This window comes from Cydia splendana, chromosome 5 (assembly GCF_910591565.1).
Source record: "Cydia splendana chromosome 5, ilCydSple1.2, whole genome shotgun sequence".
Lineage (NCBI taxonomy): Eukaryota > Metazoa > Arthropoda > Insecta > Lepidoptera > Tortricidae > Cydia > Cydia splendana.
In genome coordinates, this window is record NC_085964.1 from 9,966,752 (window position 1) to 9,994,310 (window position 27,559).

The 27,559-nt window shown below is 37.9% G+C and overlaps 1 protein-coding gene across 1 annotated transcript in view; it reads right to left on the minus strand.

Annotated features, from left to right (window-relative positions):
- LOC134790617 (adenosylhomocysteinase) overlaps positions 1-25,680 on the minus strand; it is a 30,558-nt gene extending 4,878 nt beyond the window's left edge. The window contains exons 1-2 of the mRNA XM_063761473.1: positions 25,521-25,680; positions 24,703-24,893 (exon numbers count right to left, since the gene is read on the minus strand). Of these exons, the coding sequence (XP_063617543.1) occupies positions 24,703-24,893; positions 25,521-25,542 (213 nt within the window). The 5' untranslated portion in view covers positions 25,543-25,680. The remainder of the gene's footprint in view (positions 1-24,702; positions 24,894-25,520) is intronic.
- Between the last annotated feature and the right edge of the window lie 1,879 nt (positions 25,681-27,559).

Consider the following 27,559-nt stretch of genomic DNA (forward strand, 5'->3'; position numbering starts at 1 on the left):
AATAAGATTAAGTCGTGGCGTGGTGAATTTTTTGTCAGCATTTGCTAAACACGTGTGGTAGGCGGTGTGTCAAACGATATTAATATCTATTCATTTCCGTCTAATAATGAATGCAAATTTTAAATATCAGCTGAACTTTTAAAAACACAATGAGTCTCGATAGTAACTCGGACACTGAAACTACATACTAAACATAATTCGAAAACAGAAAAAATCATGAATACTTTCCCCATTTGTTCCTGCCCAACGTGACCGCCGCGATACATGAGGTGGGGACATATATATGGGAATGATTTAAATGAAGTGCCTATTCCCATCTGTGCCCGGCGGAGAGAAATAGGAATACACCATATCGAGCTATTCCTTATCATACCTTTAAAAACATCTTTTTTAGGGTTCCGTAAAAACGGGATCCTATTACTAAGACTCGGCTGTCCGTCTGCCTGTCACTAGGCTGTATCTCATGAACCGTGATAGCTAGGCAGTTGACATTTTCACAGATTATGTATTGCTGTTGCCGCTATTACAACAAATACTAAAAACAGAATATTATAAATATATAAGTTGGGCTCCCATACAACAAACGTGATTTCTTTGCTGTTTTTTGCGTAATGGTACAGAACCCTTCCTGCGCGAGTCCGACTCGCACTTGGCCGGTATTTTATTTTTTACATTAAATTAGGCACAGTGAGCCATTGAAGTGTTTCGCTATCCACCATCTGATCAGATCAGCTGAATTGTACCTGATGATTTAGTTATCACATTAAAAGCAATACGGGTATCGACCAATACAAAGACTATGCAGCAGTAAATTAAATTCTTAAGATTTTATTGAATAAAATTAGGTATAAATTAGACAAGAAACTATTATTATTTACTTCTATCTATACGGCACCCAGACTACGTTTTAATCCAGGAATATTATTAAGAATATAAAATCATGATTACATTTACTTGATTAAGAATGAGATTATTCTTATTAATTTTTTTATTTGAATAATTTTGACGGGTATAAAATCAACATGATTTTATTCTTAGGAATTCTTATTCAAATAATGTTTTTATTCTTGAATGCCCAACACTGCTTACTAAGTATGTATCTATTTAATTTAATCAAAATTATTTCACCTACCAATGTTACAGATACTTAATAAATACATATAATGAATTCTGGTATGAAAGATTTGAAGTATTAAAATAAGGTTATCACTGCTATAGATAATATATATATATATATATATATATATTTCTGCTCGCTGCATTAAGCAAAACAAGGTAAATTACGACTTTTAGCTGACACAACAGCATCTAAAAACGTTTAAAAGTAATTGCTTATTATAAAATAAGCTCATAATAACTATTATGTCATTTGTCAACAATGGTCAAATATCTACCACACTACCACAATCCGCTAACGCATGTATCTTTATCACAAAGTGTTTTTTTTAATCACTCTATCTAAAGATAAACTATACCTACCAGTAAAATTACTAGTTAGGTTAAAATTTTTCCTTAAATCAGTCTTTAATCTGTAGGTACATACCAAGTTTGAACCCGAAAATAGAAAAATAATATCTAAGTAGCATTAAAAATATAACTAAATAATAGCAGATATTGCTAGGATAGGATGGTGTATACTTGCAGCAAGCCCTTTTCTAAAAATTCCAAACTAGAATTGCTCCGAAATGAACAAAAACAATAAGAACACACACAGGTATAAAGATAAACAAAGGAATGGCCGCGCTGCGGCTGTCGCTCCAAAATAATACTGTAATCGCTCAATAATGTTTTCAATTTTAGCTTAAGGACTCAAAGTACAATATTGTTTGAATTGACAATAAGCGAAGTTACCGACAAAAAAACGGTGTTTGTGCCCTAATACACCGACTTAACAGACCGCCCATGCCAACCAAGGTTATTCAATAATAAGTTCAATTTAAGTGTGCGTAAAGATTACAATCGTTTGAACTGGTTCAAAACCTTATTATGAGGTAACTGAATCGACTGGGTTTTTATTTCGGTTACCGGTAACCGAGGTTAACTCGATCTGATACGGTTACCGAATCAAAGTGTTACCTTATCAGACGGTTACCGTTATGGTAGGGGTTTTTATAACCACTTCTAAAATAACCCTATGAAAAACCCCGGTTAAGGTAACCGGTTCCGGTCCCTGGTCACTATCCACTAAACCAGACCGGTCGTCAAAATTAATATTACAATATTAGCGGGTTTGACGCGAAATTGATAACGAACTGCAGTTACAGTAACTGTCTCAACCCGCCGGGAAAAAGGAAGATTTCCGTCTTAGTCGTGCACAAACGTTGGTCTTGGCCGATAACAAGTGCCGGGGGGATACCAAACACCCCAAAAATATACATTCTGATGATCCTAAACTGTATGACCAATTGGCAATTAAAAATACCAGTTAAGAAGCTGTGAAAAGGGAAAAGTACATAGTGGAAAACCTTGTGTTATACTTTACCCAACTAGATCCTATACCAAAAAGAGAGAGGGGGAGGCAAGAAAATCGACAATAGTTTTAAAGAAGGAAAGAAGATTAAAACTTTCTCTCTTCTGAATAGGATTACCAATACACGTATAATGCCAATTCATTTACGGCTCTGTCATAGGCAAACATAAGATAGCCCTTTACTGCAGCTCTAAACCTGAAAAGAATAAAGGGTTTATGATATGAGTGGAAAATCATCGCACTTAACCCCTCTTTAGAATGATGAATGACTAGTCAGGTGGATAGTGACTTTGGGAATACTGAAGCATCTCCTGTATCCTCTCCAAATATTGACCATTAGCTACAACATAGCGGCCTGTCACAAAGAAAAATCTTTGCGCTATAGTCTAGAAATTATCTATCAAAGAATATAATACTCACTAGGAGAAGAACGATAACTCCATACAAAAAAATGTCCCTTTCAAAAGTTCGTTTATACTACTAGCGCTCTGGTAGGATACCATTGTAATTAGAATTGACAACCCGTTTAGCCTAGCGGGTATTGGCAGTAATCCAGTTCAGGAAGCTAATGGTCCTGGGTTCGAATCCCAGAGAGGGAATTTCTTTTTGTATTTTTTTCTTTTTTGTTGGGGTCAGGTTTTTAAGAGCCCATCAACGTGCACACTAGCGCCACTGCTGAATACATTAAACTAGTTTTTATGTTATTGGATTCGTCAATCTACCCGTCCAAAGTTAAAACGGCCGTTTTTGTTTTGAGCTCATAGATCGACGAATCCAGCAACATAAAATCTAGTTTGATGTATTCAAAAGGTACCTAAATACACAATACAGTCCGTAGCGGCCCCTTTTTTAAATACATGTCGTTAAATTTAAATAATCACGATTATTTAGCAGTGGCGCTAGTGTGCACGTTGTTGGGCTCTTAAATTAGCATTTCACAAAAAGGTAAAAAAATACGTTAAAAGATAATGATTAGGTACTATATTCAGAAATTCGTGAAATATAAAAGGTAACAAAAAGTTACGTATTATTAAGATATAAATATTTTCATAATACATATGAATACATACACTGATATGGCAAATGGTTACAAGTTGTTATTACATCTATCCGGTTATCGGACATTTTCTGCTTCACAGCTCCGCGCAGCGTTCTTGGTCACCGGGAAACTAGTTTGGATATGCGGCAGATACGTGCCCTTCTGAGCTTTTTCCAAGAAATCATATGACGGCCCAGGATTATATTATTATCTCACGCTCAAGCCATCTGCTGATTCACTTTCTAAAACAAAATAGTCAAAAAATTAAACAATATAATCTATCTTCCTAATTACTAACGTCGCTAATTCCTAGGGTTACCAGCTTAAACAATGTGGGGTTTTACATCTATGTTGAATTTTGATTATAATTTCGGACGCGATATAGCGTCCGCGGGACTTACGGGGATAGTAAGATTAAATTATTATATTTGAATTTGGTAATTAGCACGCTCATTTTTATTTAAAGATTAATATATATCTTACCTTGAAATTATCGCTGTTTCTGATTTACTACAACGGTTTCCACACACACATTAGGGCTTTCCATAATCCGGATAAGAATTGTTGATAAAGTCGCCATTGCCGGATACATACAGCAAGGAAGGAAGAGAGACAACGGTTTAAATTTAACTAAGTCTGTGCGAAGACGCACTTAGATATGTTGCTCGTACATATCAATAGTTTTTATTTTTAAAATTAATAGGTAAATAAATATATTTCAAGTGAATAAATCGTTTTATATGAAAATTGATATTTTTGCATTAAATGACTTAAATGACAGCATTGACATTACAGACTTTTATCTTGTCTATGTTCTTACCGGCCAGACCCAAATCAAGGCCTATCAAAGAGGCCAATTGACAAAGATTTTTTTTTATTTTATCAAGGAGGGTAGAGGCACGTCTACCCTTCGTAGATTTTATGAACATAGACAAAGAAAAACTGAAATATAATAGATAATAATATACATATATCAAAAAATAAATAATAATTTACATATGACTACTTCATAAAATACAAATCAAAATATATTTGATAAAATAATTTGATTTGTTCCTAGAAATCGTATCTATAGACAAAGCCAGTTCTAGCAATGTTGCTGTAGTAAAATATTTTGATGTTAATTACTGGCAATCTCGTCTGAGAACGGACAACACATGTACAATTTTGAAGGGTCACATCGTTTTAAGGAAGTCAATAGGCCTTGTTATCTATACTTACTTTAAATCGTCTACTAAGTAGCTGTGAAACAGGGACCACTGAACTAAGAGTAACACGTAGAAAACAGCAACTCTACCTTCCATCACATTCCGTTCAAGAGATCGAACTGACAAAAGCATTTATAATGCTCCTTACATATCAGATATCAGTCAGGTAGAAACTTGTGCAATCAGTGCAGGTGCAGGTTCAAATGCTGTAAGTAATAAGCTCCACTTTGGAAGATTATCTAAGCAGCGGGTTGTCAATCGACCTGCTGTTAGTATAACAATCATGCATCATAAAACGTTGACCGCAAACATGAACTCGTACTAGTGGTATAACTATCGGAAACAGACGGTATTTGTAGGAGGTCCTTTCAAAGAATGACTAAAAGGACCAACTAGTACAATGTTAATTTAGTACGGCAATCCCCATTGTTACCCATGATTGATCAATAGGAGGTTAAACATCGATTTCTTTAGTGGTAAACGTTATACCTATGTATGATGAAGCGCCCCTCCAAGCTATGTAAATAAATAACGAATTAAATTAGAGGTGAAGCAGGGTGACCACTCTTTACTATAACCAAAATTCCCTGACTTTTCCCGGTTTTCCAGGCGTTTTTTCAAGTTTTTCCCTGACCATAATCTTAAATGTAATAAATATAAAATATATAATTGGAATACATTTTTGAGTTTTTGCAGAATTATCTGATAGCAAATTACAATTTATCAATACAATGAAATAATATAAAAACGGAAATAATAAGAAGTAGTATCTGAATAGCTCAGTTGGTAAGAGTGTAAGCATAGTTAGACGGAAGTCGTGGGTTCACATCCTACGTCAGGTGACGTTTTTGTACTGTTTCATTGTATTTATAAATTGTAATTTGCTATCACAGTTCATACAACAGTTCATACAATTAGCCAAGAATTCATTTAATTTTTGACCATTTTTGTTAAAAGCTGTTCAGGAAAACCAATTGAAACAGTACCTCTGACTACTGAATTTATTGGATATTAAATGTATCATATAATATAATCCAGCGAGAAATACTAAAGGGAACACTTTACGTATATACGGACCTTAATCTTATTAGTAAGTACTAGACTTCAACGTTTTGCGTATTATGGTACAAAAGCGACGAATTGAGAAACCTAATTATTTGAAGTCGGTTAAAAATCTTGGGTATAACTGAAACAAAACTACTAGTGTCCGACCGAAACATGGTTTTTTGTCGAATTCGAAAATTTTGTAGACTTGTTAAAATCGTGAAAAAAATTTCTTAAAACCGCTTTTATACACAAATTAAGGGGCTTTCAACACCCAATGTCCTTGAAATTGATGTTATTTAATACTTAAGGCGCGGTGTGTAGTAAAAAGCGCTTTTTTGTCACCATATTTACAGACTTTTACAAGGATTTCATGCATTATTTTCTAGTATGTATAACTTCAGTCCTTGAACTACATATGTTATTGCTTGTCAGAAACACGACGGCTCATTATTTTCTCGATAGAATCTTAAGTTGAAAACATGCCTAACACTTTCTTTATTTCCTTATGTTAGAAGTACTACGACGAAAATGTATATGAAACTTACTTCAGGCGATAGCTTTTAAGTAAATCTTCATTATTGCTTGTCCTTTTATCGATACGTTAATTTTTTCATTCATCATTTGATGAATTCAACATTTTACCTACTAAATTACACCCTACGCGGCAATACCTTGCGCCCATTCCTTACGCCAGTACGCCCGTGACCACTGTCAGCGTCGGACCTATGCTAGTTTAGCGGACGTTTCATAAAATGGGTAATCACAGTATAAATATGCAAATATGTTCTACACACAATGTTTTTCAACATACTTACGAAGAAAAGCAAGATAATTCTTAAATACGGTGACATTTCAGACATTCGTCCGTCATATTGTCATTTTATAACAAGTTGGGCAGCAAAGGCACACACCCATCTAACCAATCCGGAATTCAGTCACGATTGATAAATTGTGTAAACATATTTTAAATGGCTATAAAATTAATCAGATTGAATAATGTTTAAACATAGATATACAGGATTCAAATATGTGGGAGTGTTTAGTGTATGGTGGTAACCATTTCAACACTTTTAGTTTCCGAGATACCTACATGCGTTTTTGTGGAAGTGGTCGAAAAATGGCTATAATGGTTTTGTGTTTAATTGGATTAGGTATTTACATTCTAAGGAAAATAAGTGTAAGTACAATTCTGCCGCCTTGAGGAAAAAAACCATAAGTGACAATTTTTGCGAAATTGAGTTATTGACACCCTCGAAATCAGGAAGAAAAATGTGATTTTTATATCTAGCAGTTATTTCTTTAGGAGCTACAGGTTGAAGTTAACAAAGAGACAAAAAAATACGAATTAAGAAAACGTCGTTTTTTCGTAATTGTTCATCATAAATAATTTTTTGTGTTTAGAATAAGCAAGCTTAGCGACCTGCTCATGAAACATAAAAAAATGGTCAAAATCAGTATGGGTTCCGCATTTACCCGTACGTCAAAATAGTTTGATTGAGTGATTGCAAAACCAGGGGTGCGAAACTCCTGACTTCGGTCAAACTCGGCTCCGCTCGGCTCAGCATTGCTCCGAGCAATTATTAGGGTTGGCCCCACTTGACTTCCTTTTGCGTGCACGACCACAGATAAGATAATCACTTGATTTTTGACAACCCTAAATAGCCGAAAGGGATAGTGCCATATATTACAAAGGGACAGCATGATTCGACCCTGAACCGCTGTCAAACTTCGTTTTTGTAGCAAGTTTCCTTTCTGTACGGTAGTACTATTAATTATTCTGTGGCAAAACCCAAAAACGGCTGGAGCGTTCAGGTTTGCTATATTTTTCCTTGAAAGTATACTAAGCACTTTCACGATTTTTTCATATTTTTTGGACATATGGTTAAAAAGTTAGGGGAACTAGAGGGGAAAACACTTTTTTTCTTTCAGATCGATTATTTCTGTACCTTTACCCCCCTCCCCCCTACACCCTCAGCACACCCGCTAAGCATGGTCATCTGGACACCACAGGTATAACTGTGCCAATTTTCAAAATTATACGATTTTTTTCCGCAGATTTTTTTTTATTTTCTTGAGCTATTAACTAACTCGAATGTCGAAGTAGAAGTGTTTTTTGTCATTACAATCTTTAAATGCTTGACTTTTACTCGTCAATTCAAAATTGAGAAAAATAGTAGGTAAGTAATTACAGTTACAGTTATAATTCTTTTTTGTGAAGATAGCTAATTTTATCTACTTATTGGAGCTATGCATAACTCAATAGTCCCACAAATTATCTTAACTTTGCTAGTATTCTTCCTTATTTTAACTACCTACTTGCCCGAAATTGACTGCTAGAGTTAGACCAAGTCTGCAACAATTTTGGTAGCATAGGCAGTGCAAGTGTTATTCATAATTTCATAGAAGTTTGACGTTTAAAATAACACTTGCATTGCGTGTGCAATCAAAATCGTTGCAGAATTTTCTTGGTCTAGCTCTATTAATTTTTTTATGTCTAAGTACTATTTTTTGTCTCATATTAATTTGGTATCATTTGATTAGATTCTCAGTTTGTCGCGGTATACACTCATATTGTATATAATTAATAATTATTTACACTCACCGTCTTACCTACCATTTTTAACTAATTTCATTCAGTACTCATCAAAATTCGAATTTGCTAATAAATCTTGTTCAATATTAATTGCCGGAAAAAATCCCGGAACTGACAATTCAGAATACCGATGTCGTCAGAATAAGGACGTAGACGTGCTGCGCGGGAATGGTGCGGTGCGCCGCGCGGGGCGCCCGCCTGCCCGTTCTACCACGCGTCTGCTTCACCCCCTTGAAAACGTAAAACTCGAGTATAAGAGCGCCTTAAGCAGTTTATTAAGAAAAACTATTTGTTTTAATGAAGCAAAATAAAAAAGAAGTTAAAATTCATTATATTTAAGAGACCGTGGTCGTACTCGATACATGATTGAACGAAATAGCCCGATAAAAAATAATAGGGAGTACTTATTACTGCAATGTTCTGCCGCCAGAGTGCAGCACTAGTGCACATACTAAACCATAAGAGTAATTAAACAATTTTTTGATATAATATAATAACAAAATCTATTGCAACTTGGTAATCTGTTTTAGGGATGTTGCGGATATTCGCATCCGCATCCGCATCCGCGGAACATCCGCATGATTTTCAACATCCGCATCTGCATCCGCATCTGCATCCGCATCCGCATGAAATCGATGCGGAGCATCCGCATAATGAGGATGTCGACCAAGTCGGTAACAGGAACGTATTAGCGGCGGCGCCGGCGGCGTAAGTGCTAGGTAATTTCGTCATTATATATAACGAAATCGTCTAGATCCCGAAAAGTCGGCCAAGTTACTGTTTATTAAATAAAACGCACCTATATTCTTGCTCAAATACTAAGCGCTTCGTTTTTTTTTTAATAAAAATTGCTAAAAATGTAATATTTGACGTTTTTTAAGTACCAAATCTTGACATCCGCATCCGCATCCGCGGATGTGAGACTTTAAATATCTGCATCCGCATCCGCATCCGCGGATGTCAAAAAATCTGCATCCGCAACATCCCTAATCTGTTTTCCCAATAACGCAGCTTCTTTGGCAGCTCCTTCGAGAATTTTTAGCCTTTTTGTTTCTAGTTCTCTGACCATTTCTGCAGTTTTCTTTTTTCTGCTCTGATTTTCGCCTCTGGACTTAAATTCTCCATCTTTTTGTGTAGCTCCTCCGTGTACAAGGAGTGAGCATTACGAGCCGCGTGGATAATTTTTTTTTCAATATTTATTTTGTCTATACCGCCGTGGTAGGATATAGCGTTACCTATTATTAACCTATTTAGCGGCAGACGTACGACCCCAATTTCATAGAAAACCGCAAATCGATGTACAGGTTAGCCGTTTGGCACAGGCATACTAGAGGTCAAATAAAATTTTTGACCCGCAGTTCCTAAAAAAATTTCCCTTAGGAGGGGAGTGCTGAGTCAGATTTTTTTAATGGGAAAAAAAATTTTTTTAGAAACCTATCGTGTATGTTATTATATGAAGGAGCTTTTTGTAGCTGGTTTGTTAGTGCACGATACCTTGCATTTTGAGACTATGCGCTGAAACTTGGCACAGTTGATTCTTAGCTGGTCTTGAGCTGATACAGACCGGGAGCCGTCGAGAACCACCTCTCATTTAGTGGGGGGGAGGGGGGAAGCTCGACGCTGCCGCGCTTCACTTGGAGCAACATTTCTCTAAAACTATACCTATTAGGGCATGTGATATATCATTTTCCGAAAAATTATCTCCCATTTATGAACATTTGTATAATAAACCATATTTTTTCTTTAACGTAATAAGTGTAGCTTTACGACTATATTTTTTAATTTCAGATTCCTGCAACGCTTTAAAAAAAATGGTAATTATAAAAAAATCAAAAATACGTTTTTTAGTCTTTTCTACTTTATGCTTTTTTTTGTTAGAAAGTGCATTGTTTTTGTTCTAAAAATAGATTCCTCGTCCTTAATTTATCCGAAAAGGATATATCACATGCCCTAATAGGTATAGTTTTAGAGAAATGTTGCTCCAAGTGAAGCGCGGCAGCGTTGAATTTCCTCCCTCCCCCCACTAAATGAGAGGTGGCTCTCGATGTCTCCCGGTCTGTATCTGCTCAAGACTAGGGCTCGCGGTCGTGTCCGGGTTTCGTGTACACGTGTTCGGTACCCGTTTCCGAACTACACGTACACGGTTTTCTGACCCGTTCTACACGTGTAGTCGGACACACGTGTAATTAAGATCCGTGTATCCGGGTACCCGTGTACCCGTGTACACGGCGAAACGGACCTTAAATACACGCGGGCCTAACCCGGCCTTGGCGTGTAGCGGAGATTGAAGTAATGTATATATGGATGTTCAATGTGATTGATATGTGTTGTACCAATTTAATTTATTTTTCACCTAAGCAGCTCGAATAAGGGTACTTTGCTAACAGTGAGCAAAATGCGATTTTGCTAAAGGATAATATAGCATATTCCGTTCGTGGTAGTTTCAGTCAAAGATGGGCAAAATTCATTCATTCAATAATTTTTTCGAATGATCATTCGTGTTCAATTCATTCGCGAATAATTTATTCGGCGAATGAATTATTCGCGAATAAAATAGCCCACGAATAAATTATTTGCTAATAATATTGTCGAATAGTTAGCTTACAAAATAACTATTTAGCTGTTTTATATCCCAATGGTAAAAAGAAAATGTTTTCTATCGGTTTATCTGGTTGGTTGATTTGAGGTGTGGGAACTAGGGCTTCCAATACCGGGATCCCGAAATACCGGGATCCCGTCTGTGAAAACGCATTTTTCAATACCGGTATTTTTTAATGCAATACCAGGATCCCGGTATTTTCAAAAAACAAGGAAAATGTGCCGATTATACCGTTTAAAATCCATTAAAATGAGTAACTTCGGCTGTATCAAGAATATTACTTGCCCATTTAATGAAACAAGATCATTTAATTGGATCAAGGTCGGTGCATATGCATATATAAATATTTGGTAATGAATTCTGATGTTCAGGATATGATATTAATATAATCAAACTGCACAACGGGACTTAATCGCGTATTTAAGTTTTAAGATTTACCTCCGACGTTTCGAGGACGGCGTTGTCCCCGTGGTCTCGGAGAAGACTGGCTCAAGTTGACATCAACATCTTCTAGCCGCGCGAGTTTTTCGAACTACCCGCACTTGGTCTTGTTTATCAGTTTGAACGTTTTGCGCACTAGGGATGTCACTCTGTCGACACACAACACTAACGATATTCGATTTATCGACTGTCGATATTCGTTTCCGCTTACATTTACTAATGACTGGATTCCATGTGGATGAGATCTTAAAACCCTCGTCCCGATTAAAATTGCAATGTTTTTTGATTTCAATGGCTTCCCGCACTTTTCTACTGTAGAAATGGCGATCCGTGGAGAGGATTTTAGGGTTATGCAGCTCAATCCAGTGGTTTGGTCCTGACTCCAGCAAATGCTCAGCCACCGCAGACTTGTTGACCTGACGATTTTTGACAGCTGCGATATGTTCCTTAACTCTTTCTGCTATGGTGCGCTTAGTTTCTCCGATATAGGAACTACCACAACTACCACCAAGCGCACCATAGCAGAAAGAGTTAAGGAACATATCGCAGCTGTCAAAAATCGTCAGGTCAACAAGTCTGCGGTGGCTGAGCATTTGCTGGAGTCAGGACCAAACCACTGGATTGAGCTGCATAACCCTAAAATCCTCTCCACGGATCGCCATTTCTACAGTAGAAAAGTGCGGGAAGCCATTGAAATCAAAAAACATTGCAATTTTAATCGGGACGAGGGTTTTAAGATCTCATCCACATGGAATCCAGTCATTAGTAAATGTAAGCGGAAACGAATATCGACAGTCGATAAATCGAATATCGTTAGTGTTGTGTGTCGACAGAGTGACATCCCTAGTGCGCAAAACGTTCAAACTGATAAACAAGACCAAGTGCGGGTAGTTCGAAAAACTCGCGCGGCTAGAAGATGTTGATGTCAACTTGAGCCAGTCTTCTCCGAGACCACGGGGACAACGCCGTCCTCGAAACGTCGGAGGTAAATCTTAAAACTTAAATACGCGATTAAGTCCCGTTGTGCAGTTTGATAATGTTTAATAATCGTGAAAGTTTAAATCAGTGATATTAATATAGTTAGTCCTTAAAATTATATCTAAGATGGGAAACTAATTAGCAAGGAATTGTAGTATGGCAAACGAATTTTTAGTGGCAAATTTGAATATAGTTGGCTGGTTAATAAACCAGCCAACCTAATAAGGTTGAACTAAAATGTGACTGGTAACAGTGGTGAAGTTAACAAGGCGTGGTTAAAGTGATTGTGGTGAAGTTAAAATGATTGCCAACCTGGAGGGTGAAATGATAATACATTGCAGTAATACTCCCTAGTATTACTGCAATGTTCTACCGCCAGAGTGCAGCACTAATTTGTTTAGTAAACCATAGAGTATCTTATACATACTACGCCTTAACTAGTTTTTTGACAAGTTTTACTATGACATTCATGCATCAAGGCGGTTTGTTTACAGGTGGCTTACCGCGAAACGCGAAAATCGTAATTTCGTTATCTGTTTCTCTATCGATCGAATAAGCAAGAGTGATAGAGAGGTAGAAACGGAACTTTCGATTGAAGTGTTTCACGGTAGGCCATGTGATTGAGTTAGTGACGCCCTCTATGCAGAGTTTTGCGTAATATTCCCTATTATTGCAGACGGCGATTATTGTTTTATATCCTAAGCTAAAGACATACATATCTGGTGTTACAGTGAGCCTTTTTATAATAAAACTCAAAAAATTTATGCGATTCATAGTCAATACCGGGATCCCGGGATCCCGGTATTGATGAAGACAGTTTCGGTATTAATAGCGGTATTGAAAGAAGTCCGGTATTTGGAAGCCCTAGTGGGAACTGGGAATACGCCTCATGTATTGGCGGTCACGTGGGCGGGAACAACTGGAAATACACCAATAATGGGGGTATTCCCGTTTGTCTCCTTCGGGAACATGTGGGAAAAGACCAACAATCTTTCCCATTTATCCCCACTTCATTGAAGCGGGGCCAAATAGGAACACACCATTAACGGGTGTATGCTTATTGTTCCCCGCCGGGAACAGATGGGAATAGGCGCTGCATATAAAACATTTCCATTTGTCCCTCATGTATGGCCGGTAGAGATGTGCGCCGATGGCAAAATCATCGGCGGCGGCGTCCGATGATTTTTTGACCGGCGGCGGCGGGTTGATCGGAGTGAAATCGTTGTGGCATAATTTTTGATACTGCATGAGAACGTGGCTGTAGAAACTCTATATTAAAGCCTTCTGAGTATTTACTAGGCTATCCAAAACATATTATGTGTATTTTCTAAATTGTTGCCGAAAATTATATCCCATCATGACATTTGGCAACCAATTATTACCAATACCAACCTCACGGTTACCAACAGTATGATTAAATATTAAAATAAAAAGGATACTTTAAAACGCTACATTTTAGGCAGTATTTTTACTTACTGTGTAAATGGAATACAAATAAAACACAAAAAAAATCTTTATAAGTTAAGTCTTAAATCTATGTATATTGACTTTTCCCAGCCGCTGTCGCCTCACCTAGGATTTGTTACGAAATAATTATGAACTACATATTTTACATTTGTCTGAACTGAAGTTTAACAGAAATGTAATGTTAGATTAAAGATGTCATCGTTTTCGAAAGAAAACGTCTCTGGCAGGTAGATTCGCTCAACAGAATGTCTTTGAAGTGTCCCGTCTTATGGAATACTAAGGTCTACTTTGTTTTCTTTACTGCTAGCTTAGTGATGATACTTAGTGATTTAAGTTCCTATAAGTAGGTATAATTGCTTAAGTATAGCTTATTGCGAAGCTTTAAACTGATTTTTATAATTTTGTTTGAACATAAAATGACTAAGAATTATACCTCTGACACTATCTATTCACTACGCAACATGGAATAAGACACGATAGGTATCAAAATTTTCCACGCCGATTATACGCCGATTATACGCCGGTCAAATTTATCGGCGGCGATGACGTGGAAAAATCGTCGGCGGCGGCGGCGCGGCGGCGCGGCGCACATGTCTAGTATGGCGTAGGTCACGTGGATAGGGGACAAATGGGATTACATCAATAATGCACCCATTATAACCAATAATAGGTGTATTCCCATTTGTCCCCGCGGGGAACATATAGGAAAAGAAGCCGCATATAAATAATTCCCATTTGTCCCCACCTTATTGGTGTGAGGACAAATGGGAACACACGATTTTCGGATGTATTTCCATTTGTCCCCGCCGGGTACAGATGGGATAAAATTTGTATGAAAATATTTCCTATATATTTCCTCCTTATTGGGATGGGGACAAATGGGAACACACCATTTTCGGTAGTATTCCTATTTGTCAACGCCGCGAGAAATATTTGGGAAAAGACGCTGCATAGAAATCTTCTGTTGCGAGGACAAATGCGAACACCAATATCGGGGACAAATGGGAACACCAAAATTCTTATAAAACATTCCCATTTGTCCCCGTCTCATGTATGGCGTAGGTCACGTGAATCGGGGACAAATAGGAATACACCAATAATGGGTGAATTCCCATTTGTCTCCGCGGGGAACATATGTGAAGACCCTGCATAAAAATATTTTCCATTTTTCCCCACCTTATTGGGGTGGGGATAATTGGATACCAATTTTCGGATGCATTCCCATTTGTCTACGTCGGGAACTGATGGAATAGGCGCTGCGTATAAATCGTACCCATTTGTCTCCGCCGCACGTATGGCGGCGGTCACGTAGGGCAGGAACAAATAGGAATACACCAATAAAGAGTGTATTCCCATTTGTCCCCGCGAGAAACTTATGGGAAAAGACGCTGCATAGAAATCTTTTGAGGCCGGGACAAATGGCACAATCAATATCGGGGACAAATGGGAACACCAAAATGCATATAAAACATTCCCATTTGTCCCCGCCTCGTGCAAGGCGTAGGTTACGTGAATTGGAGACAAATGGGAATACACCAATAATGCACCCATTATTGGTGTATTCCTATATTACTAATAATTACCAATAATGGGTGAATACCCATTTATCTCCGTGGGGAACATATGGGTAGACCCTACATAATAATATTTTAGACAAATATTGGATGTATTCCCGCTTGTCCCCGCGGGGAACAAATGGAAATAGGCGCTGCATATAAATGATTCCCATTTGTCCCCACCTCATGGATGGCGACGGTCAGTTGGGGCCTTTCCCAAAATTTTCCTTGGCTCTAAAATACGCTGGAGTTACTTACCTATTCAGATTTGCCATCTGAGTGTGTATTACAAAAATCCTTCGTGTAATTTATTCGAATAAAATAACGAATAATTCATTTATTATTCGAAATTCTAAATGAATGGTTTATTCGCAAATAATCTCACCACGAATAATTGTTTATTCGAATAATTATTTAGATGAAAAATTATTCGAATAATGCCCAACTCTGGTTTCAGTAAGCATAACTATCTACTTTTGTATTAGATAATCATTTAGGTTTACTTTAATTATCAAAAAACTACATCAATGAAGAAAATGAAATACCTGTCAATGAAGTAAACGGTTACTAAGATATTGTTAATTTTAATCTTATGATTATTGAAACAAAGTGTACTTACCTACCTATTATTGACATTACAAATCAATCCAGTAAAACTGCAAAGTAGGTAATCGAATCTTCCTAACCTTCCACATATTCAATCGTATGTCTTCATAGCACGAATCTCCGCTACACGAGAGTGAAGGGTCGAACCGGCGGGTAAATAAGATCCGTTATTTCGTGTATCCGTGTACCCGTGTACACGGGTACCCGTGTAAACGTTTCCGAATCCGGGCGGGTTCGTGTAGTTCGGGTTCTTAAGCCCGGCGGGCTTAAGAACACGGGTACCCGTGTCAGCGTGTAACACGTGTATCGGGAGCTCTACTCAAGACCAGCTAAGAACTAACTGTGCCAAGTTTCAGCGCATAGCCTCAAAGTGCAAGGTCCCCATACAACGGTGTGCACTAACAAACCAGCTATTGAGGCGATTCTAAAAATATACCACATCATTTGTATTCAGCCATTTTTTTTTAATTAAAACAAAAATCATTTTCAAAACATACCTAGTTTGGGCTCCTTCAGATACGATATGGCTTATTTTTTTTTTGTACAATATACCACTGATACGTGATATCCTCATATCTAACCCCAAAAAACCAATTTTAAAAATAATTTCATTTAGTTTTATTTTTTATTTTTCATTATTACATAGTGACACAGTACTACTTCAGTACCTATTTTACGAGACTGTACTGCAGATACGGTAAATATTAATCATAAAATGATACGTAATATCCATATATCCAACGGGAAATTTAAAAAAAAATGGCTGAAATGTAAGGATGTGGTATAGTTTTAGAATCGCCTCAAAAAGCTCTTTCATATAGTACCACACACGATAGGTTTCTGAAAAAAAATATTTTCTTTCCCATACAAAAAAGAACAATGACTCAGCACTCCCCTCCTAAGGGAAATATTTTTAGGAACTGCGGGTCAAAAAATTTAAGTATGCGTGTGCCAAACGGCTAATCTGTACATCGTTTGCGGTTTTTTAAAGTGAACAGGTTAGGACATTCACTGCCCCCGACGCAAATGTGCGTCCACCGTCATACAAGTTTGTTCCTAGGCCACGCCCCCTGGCAGTGAATGCGTTAGACTAATTATAGTAGATATAATAATGTTTGCAGATGGTAAAATTAATATATTTATTTTATTTTATTATGTACTTATATTATGTACATGTACATACAGAGACAATTTTTATTCCCTGACCTCCATTAAATTTCCCTGACAATTCCCTGACTTTTCCATGACTAGCGAAATTCCCTGACTTTTCCCGGTTTTCCCGGTTTTCCAGAAAGTGGCCACCCTGTGAAGCCGACTAAGGGAACTAAACCGTCGAACCAACAGCGACGGTCCACGGCTTTGCATCTAAACGATGATTGTAAATTTTTTTTTCCAAAAAGACAGATTAAATGAAATCACTTCAGAATCCTTGAAACCATGTGGATTGCGGGGCAAGCCATTATATGTACATATATACAAACGTACAACGTATGTAAACGTACAGCATACGTATGCGTAATATTTAGAAAATATTCGGTCAAAATAGGCAGTCACTGACAGCAGATACCTGATTCTGAAAGAACACGGGTCAGAAATACCCTTCTTTCGTTTTCCAGATGAGAGGTTTCCTTTGTAGATAAAGAAGTACTCACATGATTTTGTAAAAGAATTACAAGTTACGGTGGTTTAGGCAAAATGCAACCTTTAATGAAGATATGTAATATTTTCACAGTAATACCCGAAATAGGACATCCTTCTCCTCCCAAATAAACGGAATCAGAGGCATGATACTACTGTTAGCACGCTCATCATCATCAAACAATCACGCAAGATCTAAGTGAAATATGATCCTTGTAGTGACTCACAACTACAAATTTGGTCGCCGGTCAAATAAAGACTGCAATATACTCTGAAAATAAACACTTACTCTGCTGTTATTGCCAGATCTGAGTACTACAAGCTTAGCTGAAACGTAGTAGTCCAGGTTTTACAGCATACTATTGAAACAGGTCTCGTAGGGCATGTAATTTTATACAACATCGTTAATTCAATCAAGTAGAGTTGTTGGATAGGTGTACTGGGTGTAGTACCCTTCATTTATACCTACCGTTATAGGGCAGATGCGCTGCTAATCGAATTAGAGCATTAGTTGTGAAGACAACTACAATTCATATATTTATATATTCATTATTATATGCTTACATCATTAATAAATACAGTAGGTATCTATGAGATGTCAGTAGACATATGTCAGCATTACATCTAGGTAATGACAAATATAATATGTCGCATAAAGGCTTAGATCAGTGGTGGGCAAAGTACGGCCCGCGGGCCATCTCCGGCCCGCCGCCGGTCCTATGAAATAATTCGTATATGGCATTGGCCCACGATTATCAATTTATCACAAATCAAAATAAATTTTGGCTACAATTCTGGCCCTCCACTTAAATTTTCTAAACTTTCTAGCCCCCCATGAAGAAAGTTTGCCCACCACTGGCTTAGATCATCAAATAATTGTTTATTTGTGGACATCATGATGCCTAATTAGCCCTAGGGTTCCCTCAAGATAATGAAAAGAGTCTAAATTCAACTGATACACAACTTAATTGCACAATAGTCAATAAACAAAATACAACGTCCTTGTATTGCAAAAATTTCTAATCAAAAGTACAATTTAATAATAATAATTCGGCCTATATACGTCCCACTGCTGGGCACAGGCCTCCTCTCACTCGCGAGAGGGCTTAGGCTATAGTCCCCACGCTGGCCTAATGCGGATTAGGAAAGTGAAAATTAAACAATCAAATTAATATTTGGTAATGAATGCACACATGTTAAGGTTTGACAGGAAATGTGCCACATCATCGCCCGCGCGTGCCGTTGCTGGCGCATGACTTAAGATTAGATGACACATGAGGCTTGACCCGTGGTTTGTGCCACTGCAATGATATATGCCAAGAACTTACTCGTTCTGACCATATACAAATAATAATAATGTTTTAATTTGTCTGGCTGGTACGAAAGTTTCGCAATTGGTTTTAATAGGTTATACTACAATTTAAAGTGCATATGTCCACCTCAGGGCCGTCTTAAAATATGCTGGGGCCCTGGGACACATAAGAATTTGCGGCCCTTTATGAAAGTAAAGAAAGCGAATTAAACTAACATTTTTCTAATATGATCCTCTATTCACTATGGGTATTCAAATATACTGCTTTTGTCTGTCATTCGGGGCCCCCGGACGGTGGGGCCCTGGGCACGGGCCCCGTGTGCCCTTATGGTAAAGATGGTACTGGTCCACCTCCTCTACTCTTATTTAAAGAGTATTCCATCGTCAGTCAAGAGGTATTTACACTCTTATTAGAAGACCGTATGTAGGTATAGGAAAGCATTAAAAACTTACAAAGTGTGCTAAGTCTAACAATAAAGCATCGTACAATCCATTACCACCGCGCGAACCATAAAATCTTCAGTTTGGGAATCAGCTCGCCACCAGGAAAAGTGAACATTAAACGACCTAAAACTACAAACCTAAAAATTATAGGTGAAGGCATTGGAATGATTCACAGACTAAAAAATCTTCTAAAATATTCTACTTTGTAGTCGTATCTTCAGTCAACACACAATATCATGGAGAGATGTCATCCACAACAACTGGAGTTTGACAACTTCGCTTTAAATTCAGAATCATTCCATACGATTGTCACCTGCGTGTCAGTGATTCTTTTCATTTTTTTACATTCGCATGCATGACTGACAAGACAAGCATATAAATAATATAAGCCTGGTTGACCCGGCACCAGCCTAAATGGCATGTTGTCAGTTATCTGTGGGGAGTAGTCAATTTAGCAGTATAGTTACCATAAATGTAAGTAAAATGAGGTAGATATGGTACGATCGTGAGCCATTAAATATAGGTTACGGAACCTATTGAGTTAGTCGTATGGGTGACGGTAACGTGTCAAGTTGTCACAATCGTTAGATCAAAATTTTAATTTTGTCAACTATGAACGTCACACGTCTACATTAATAAAAGGTCATTGATAGTTACACTTAAAATAGGTAGGAACCTACCGTTCCATGTAAGAAATAAATAGCTACTCATGGTTTACTATGGTTGTTAGTATTTATGGTATTTATTTATGGTTGTAATTAATATGGTTGTTCTTAAAGCACCTCACCTAAAACCAATCAGTAAGGAAGGATGAAACTACTGCTAGGTAGTTGAGAGTTGTTACTAGTTAGTAACGCATACATTAAATCATGAAGTGTTGTATTATTCTTCACTTTCGTACGCTACTTTCAGGCAGAGGAGTACTCGATTCGAAATAAATTTCAATTGCTTCCACAAATAAGTGTTTATTACGTTTATTACGTTTATAATTTTTAACACATTTTCGGAATATGTTGTCCTTATGTAATGAGCTATGTACAAATAAAGCTGGTATACCTAGTCAGTAACTATGAAGTGGATTCCAGACGTGGTGATCAAATCGACCGATTTGATCAGGAAACGAAAATACTGGCGTCACAAATTGATATTCTTGCGTCCGCACTCCATTTTATCGTTAATATCGGTCATAATCGGCGGTTGAATTCGGCGAGGAAAATTGGCGTTTGCGTCCGCACGGCCTGATTCGATCGGACAATTTAATCAGATTAGCGAAAATTGACTCGTCTGGATACGCCTTTAGTATCTAAATAATATCAATATCGTACTCTAGTGGGTACCTATACCAATATTTGGTTATTCTTCCACATTAAAATACATATTTCATTACATCTGACCCAGTGGCGTAGCTAGCATGGGTGGCACCCGGGGCGGAAATTGTGGGTGTCACCCCAAAATTCAACCAAAATCTATAAATATAGGTATATATATTCAAAAAAGTAAAAGTAATTTATGTTTAATATTCCATAGCTCACAATTTTACTCCATCTGTTTCATTTTAGATTCCATGAACTCTCACTTATCCACCCCTGGCGGGTGTTGCCTCTGCGCGCGTTCTATGACACGGGAAAGGACAGCATCCGCTCGGTGTAACCCACATTTCATAAGCATACATCGGATTCTAGGGGGCAAATTGTATGACGGGATCCCTATCCGTCATACAATTTGCCCCCTAGAATCCGATGTATGTTCATAAGTGTCAAAAGGGCATCTACGTGTTGGCCTGGGCTCCGCACACGCCTCCCAAAGGTCCGAGTCATCATTGTCCCGTGAAAGATATACAAAGCATTTATGTTAAAAAAAATTAAAAGCTTTTTTTGCCAAGTGCGAGATTTGGAGGAGATTCTGTAAAATCCCATTTCACAATAAAAATAAAGTTTCAAATAGTCCAGAGTGGTCCAGAGTCACCCAATTAGAAACAGTGACATAGTTTCTCAATTACAGAAATAATCACATAATAAAAAAACCCTTTCTGAATAAAAAACCTACGAGGCGCCAACATATTATTGTTACATAACAGTTGCCCACGAGGAACTCGAGAGATTTTAACCACGCATTTCTGAGGCCAAAATAAGGAAAAAATACTAAAAGAGTTTACGTCAATTTCGCCAAAAAAAATTATTTTCGTTTTTTTGTACGTATTTGTACATAAAATGTAAATATTCTATAATTTTTAAAACTGTCACAAAAAATAATTTTAACTTTTTTTTGTTAATTACAGAAATAATCACATAATTTAAAAAAAAAACCTTTACAATGGTCCCGAATTAAAAAAAACCTACGAGGCGCCAACATATTATTGTTACATACTTACCAGGTGCCCACGAGGGACCCGAGAGATTTTAACCACGCATTTTCGAGGCCAAAAGAAGGAAAAAATACTAAAAAAGTTTACGTCAATTACGCAAAACATTTCTTTTTTCGATTTTTTGTACGTACTTATTTGTAGTTAAAATATAAATGCTATTTGTAAAACTATCACTCAAAAAGAACTTTAACTTTTTTTGTAAAACCTACTTTTTGCAAAGTGTACTTGTCACTTGACTAAGTCCCATATTAGCAACATCGTCATCAAAAAAAACATTTTGCACTAAGTAACAATAAAAAGTTTTTTTTAGTTGGCTGGTGGTACTGAAACTAGGCGAATTCCAAAACAGTTTATACGACATTTTAGTCTTTAAATATGATCAGGAATATACTGTCAAAATCTCTCCTCGTGGGCACGTTGTATATTATTTGCTTAATGCCGGTTGTGCAATCTGCCACAGTTTTACGAATTTTTATAGATGGCACTAGTGATGTTCACGGTCGGGTGTCACCCCCCTAAATGGGTGACACCCGGGGCGGGCCCTAGTGGTTACACTTAAAATTGTACAACCTACAAGTACCTACTTATGTCTTTAATAATCATTTTAGGGAAAGTTTATCAATTAATAGACACACAGTTTTGTTTTATATAAAAAGTTAAGTAGTTAACAGTCACAATGCATAACTTATGTTGCCAATCAGTGCTAACGATTATCTCATCTATCGATAATTACAAATAAGGAAAATATAGTTCAGGTTTGACGCAAACAATTCTTTAGTAGATCAGTATGGAATAAATTTCAAGGCCATATTCTTATGTGATTTTCGCATAAATATAAATATTATTAGTCACAGTACGCCCGGGCCAGCGCCGGCAGAGGTTTAAACACGTCTCATATGTGGTTCAAGCGAAGGCACGGACACCTAAATAGAACCGTTTTTCCCCCGAAGGGTAAAAAACGGATATTTAGGTTCCTGCCGAAGCTTGAACCACCGCTAAGGGCCTTGCCGGCTTATATGGTACTGGAGAGCAAGCAGCCGAGCGCTGGCAACCGGGCGACATTAGTACTTGAGTAGTGCGATAGATGGCGCTACTAGTTGATGAATTCGCTAGATTAGGGCTGAGTTACAAGGGTGTAATCTCATATGTGGTTCAAGCTTCGGCAGGAACCTAAATATCCGTTTTTTACCCTTCGGGGGAAAAACGGTTCTATTTTGTGTAGGTCATTTTTTCAAAATTTTAGACCCAGTAGTTTCGGAGATAAGGGGGAGGGGGGAATGGTCGGACAGACAGACAGACAGACGCACGAGTGATCCTATACCTAACGGTACGGAACCCTAAAAATATATATTGCGCAAAATTAATAACATGTTACTTCAGCCAAGATAATAATAATAAGATATTGTTATGTTTACATAAAATGAACTACACAGTTCAAAGGTGGAAGATAAGGATGACAAAATATGATGACGATGTTAAAATGACACTGTTATTTAATTCCTTACTATGATAATGAAATTACTCATACATTAAAAAAAATGTGATATGAGGTTATCAGTTATATACTGATGCGGATTCATATGCGTCTTCTGTGTTTGAGCGAGATTGCGCTATAGATGTATATACAGCAATGCCCAATTCACACACTTGAGTGACATGCGGATCTGTACGTGTACCAATTTTACCATAAATAGATATGTAATGTGTAACTTAAGTAGCTAACACACTACCGCACCGCACCAAGGTCATTGTGGGACGCACCCATAAGTAAGAGGGAGAAAGAGATATCGCTTTCTCCCTCTTACTTATGGGTGCGTCCCACAATGACCTTGGTGCGGTGCGATAGTGTGTTAGCTACTTTAGATAGGAACTGTAGTAGCCGGTTTAGACTCTCGGCTCGCGGCGCGTCTCGTGGCTCGCCTCGAGTGGCCTTGAGCGCATGAGCCCGTCGAGCTAATGATTACACTCTCGCCTCGTGGCTCGGCTCGAGGCTCGTCTCATGGCTCGTAAGCTATTCGAGCTAATATATTTTAAACACTAACGGCACGGCATAAGGTTTATAATCGAATGACAAGCCGAACGCGAGTGTGAACGCAAGCGCGCGTCCCGCGCGAGCCCCTTTGGCTCGTGCCCAAAAAACCGCTCCTCCACGCGAGCCGAGCCACGAGACGAGCCGCGAGCCCACCGCTTACACTCGCGTCTCGTGGCGCGGCTCGCGGCTCGTCTCGTGGCTCGCGCGAGTCTAAACCGGCTATAGGAAGGCAGGTCTTATCTTCTCTATCTATCTATGCATAGGTATGATATTTGAACATGACTTGCTGTTTAATGAATTATGGATGAGGATAACATATATCCATATATGTATTTAATCACAAAGAAGGGAGGCCAGTACAGATAATATTTTCAGGCCGCCATAAGGTACCTTTTACCGTGAAACATCACATATTTTTGAGCTCTTTCTTTGTCATTAATGACTTTTAAGTATGGTTAAAGGAAGAAATTGGGAAAGACATCAGATAGCATTGATATTTTGTGATGGAAAATGATAAGCAATTGTCAGTCAAATCCAACAACTCAAGATAGGAGAACTGATTACATACTGATTAGATATAAAACTTATTTCTGCTGAAGATCTATTCCTTATTTATTACAATAGTGAGCTACTATTCAAGATGAGGTATTTACAATGTATGTACTTGGTTTTGGTACTTGGTAGTTGTATTTAACAAATATACATGGCAAGATACCCTTTTTAATTGTAATTTCAATGACCTGTCAGCTTAAATTTTAAAGGCAATTTCCTCTCACGCTCGCTCTGTGTGGACCCAGCTATTTAAAATTTCCACAACACAACTTGATGCCAATGTTAATGGCCATGTGCTTTAATAGACTGGTTATAATTATACCTTAAAGATTGAAATGAATAATAATAGACTCACCTCAGCGCCAAGTTCAATAAGAGTTTCAATGAGTACTGCAGTCTGGACAGTCATGTGAAGACTGCCAGCAATCCTGGCTCCCTTAAGAATCTGCGCGGGCGCATACTTGCGACGGCAGGCCATTAGACCCGGCATCTCTTTCTCGGCCAGCATAATTTCATTGCGGCCCAACTCAGCAAGCTTCTCATCAGCTAAAATATAAAAATAACATTAATTAGTAATTTAAATTAATATCAAATCTGTATAATGTTGCGGATTTCAACAGATTCTAAGGTCTGCTATTTTTTAGCATTGTATTTCCTCACACATCATCTCTGAGCAGAGCATCATCTCTGTTTTATAATTAAATACAATGGAAATTGTGATTATTGTGAAGATACAGTAGTTTAAATAATAAATCTATGAAATTCGCTATCTGTTAAAAGATCAACAAATTTAATCTTAAGGATTACTAATATTACCATGTTATCATTATCACATTAATAGATTAATACATTGGGTATTAGCATCCAGTACAAATAGGTAGATAAGAGGCCATCTCAACAAGATAAATAGTTGTTTTATGCAGCTTGTGTTAAAAAAAAAACCTATTAATAGTCAAAATTACCTAAATAGAAGCATGTTACTAACTAACATAACCTATATAATATGCATAACCAGCATAAAAACATTTAGGTTGCATATGGTGACTTACAAATACCAGAACAAATTAATTTGAAATGTCTTGTAGGTACCAAGCATCTACAGACATTAATAATCTTGGAATATGTTAACTATTTGTACGAAATAATTCTTATAAATAAACTGTACTTACTTACCAATTTTGTACGGGGGCTTCATTATAATTGTAAAATTAACAAACTTTCAAGACCGTTTTATATTTATTAAAAAATGTGATGAAATGCGTGCTACGCGCGTAAAACGCGATTATAAAAGAAAATGCTTCAATGTGGAATCGCTGCGAGACCAACAAGCGTGGACGACTTGACAGATCTGCTTCCCGCTCACCTAACCCCTCTCAGCATCCAATAATAAGAGAACTTTGCACTCACAATAAATAAAGCTACGACTACACTTGCAATAGATACAGAAACGTTCTACTCGACACGACAAAGTCAATATTTCGTGTTTAGGGTTTCGTAATGAAATAGGAACCCCTTATAGGTTCTTCTTCCACGGTTTAGCTCTGTGACCGTTTTTATTTCGACTGCATACTTAAAGTAAGGTCGTAAGATCACAAATCGTGTCGTTGCCCTGGACGACCACGGTAAACTAAAAATCGATGGTATTTATTGTATCACAAGGGAGCAAAATGACATACTTGAGGCGTGAGCGTACATTGAATCCTAACTTAAGCTAAGGATTGTAGAATAGGGAACGTGCTTGAACTGTAGGGGACAGCCAGCGGGCCTACCGCGAACCACGTTCGACGTGTTGCCTCTCTGTCGCACTTGTAAATTCGTACATAAGTGTGACAGGGAGGCAACACGTCGAACGTAATTCGCGGTAGGCCCTCAGGAGTCCCTTGATTATTGGCGCAAAGTGTGGTCAAGTTTAAGTTTCCGATTTAGGCGGCCTACAACGCGGAAAGGAGCGTGCGTGTACTGTAGGGAGCAGCACCTGCTTTGGCGTCAAGTTTAATAGTGGTAACACACTATCGCACCGCACCCATAAGTAAGAGCGAGAAAGAGATATCGCTTTCTCGCTCTTACTTATCGGTGCGTCGCACAATGACCTTGGTGCGGTGCGATAGTGTGTTACGGCCTTAAGCTTCCCATTTATTAGGTCACAAGAGAGTCACAAGATGGCAGGGCTATAACCGCAAAAATCGAAGTTTGCAAATTGCGGGCATTTTTCTCTGTCACTCTTATTACGCCTTCATTGGAGTAAAAGAGAAAGATCCGCGCAATTTGCGAATTTCGGTTTTCGCGGTAGCCCCTCAGAGCCTCCAACGTACACGGTCCCTTTAGGCCCCATTCGCACGACAGCTTAAAAAGCGTTGCGTTAAAACCCGACGTTGGCGCTTTTTTACCGTTTCCAATATTTGTGTTCATATGAACGCTTAAAAATCACTTGGGAGTCGTACTGCCACGTACGCATCTCAGCAAAGCCATACTTTATTTGCTATTACGACGTATTATTTGAATATAGCTTGAATATTTCAGGAATTTGTAAGCATAAGTTGACATTTTTAAAGTGAAACTAATAATAATCTTGACGATTGACACCAAAAATTGACACTTGACAGCCAACTGACAGCAGCGCCGGCGCTTTTTTAACGCTTGTGAGAACAGATACACGGAGTTCCGTATGCTCTATTCAATTTGACGCCAACGCTCAACGCCGAAAATCGAACAGTGCTCGATAAAAAAGCGCCGCGCTTAAAAACCGCCTTCGTGTGAATACATACATGGTTATCCATTTGTGTCATTCAAACGCTTTTTTAACGCGCGTTGAAAAAGCTGCCGTGCGAACGGGGCCTTAGAACCCGAGCGTAGTATAGCGAGGGACTCTAAAATAGAAATGAGTAATAAAATTTCCTCTACTTCAAATTAATTATTCTACACCGTGCACGAAATAAAGCACCAGATAATTATTAGAAAAACATAGGCAGCAGTTATTTTTAAACACAATTTCTATAGATGGTCAAGTGGGAGCAAGATGGGAGCGGTGGTGGCCGAGTGGATATGACGTCCGACTTTCAATCCGGAGGGCGCAGGTTCAAATCCTGGCTCGTACCAATGAGTTTTTCGGAACTTATGTACGAAATATCATTTGATGTTTACCACTAGCTTTTCGGTGAAGGAAAACATCGTGAGGAAACCTGCATACATCTGCGAAGAAATTCAAAGGTGTA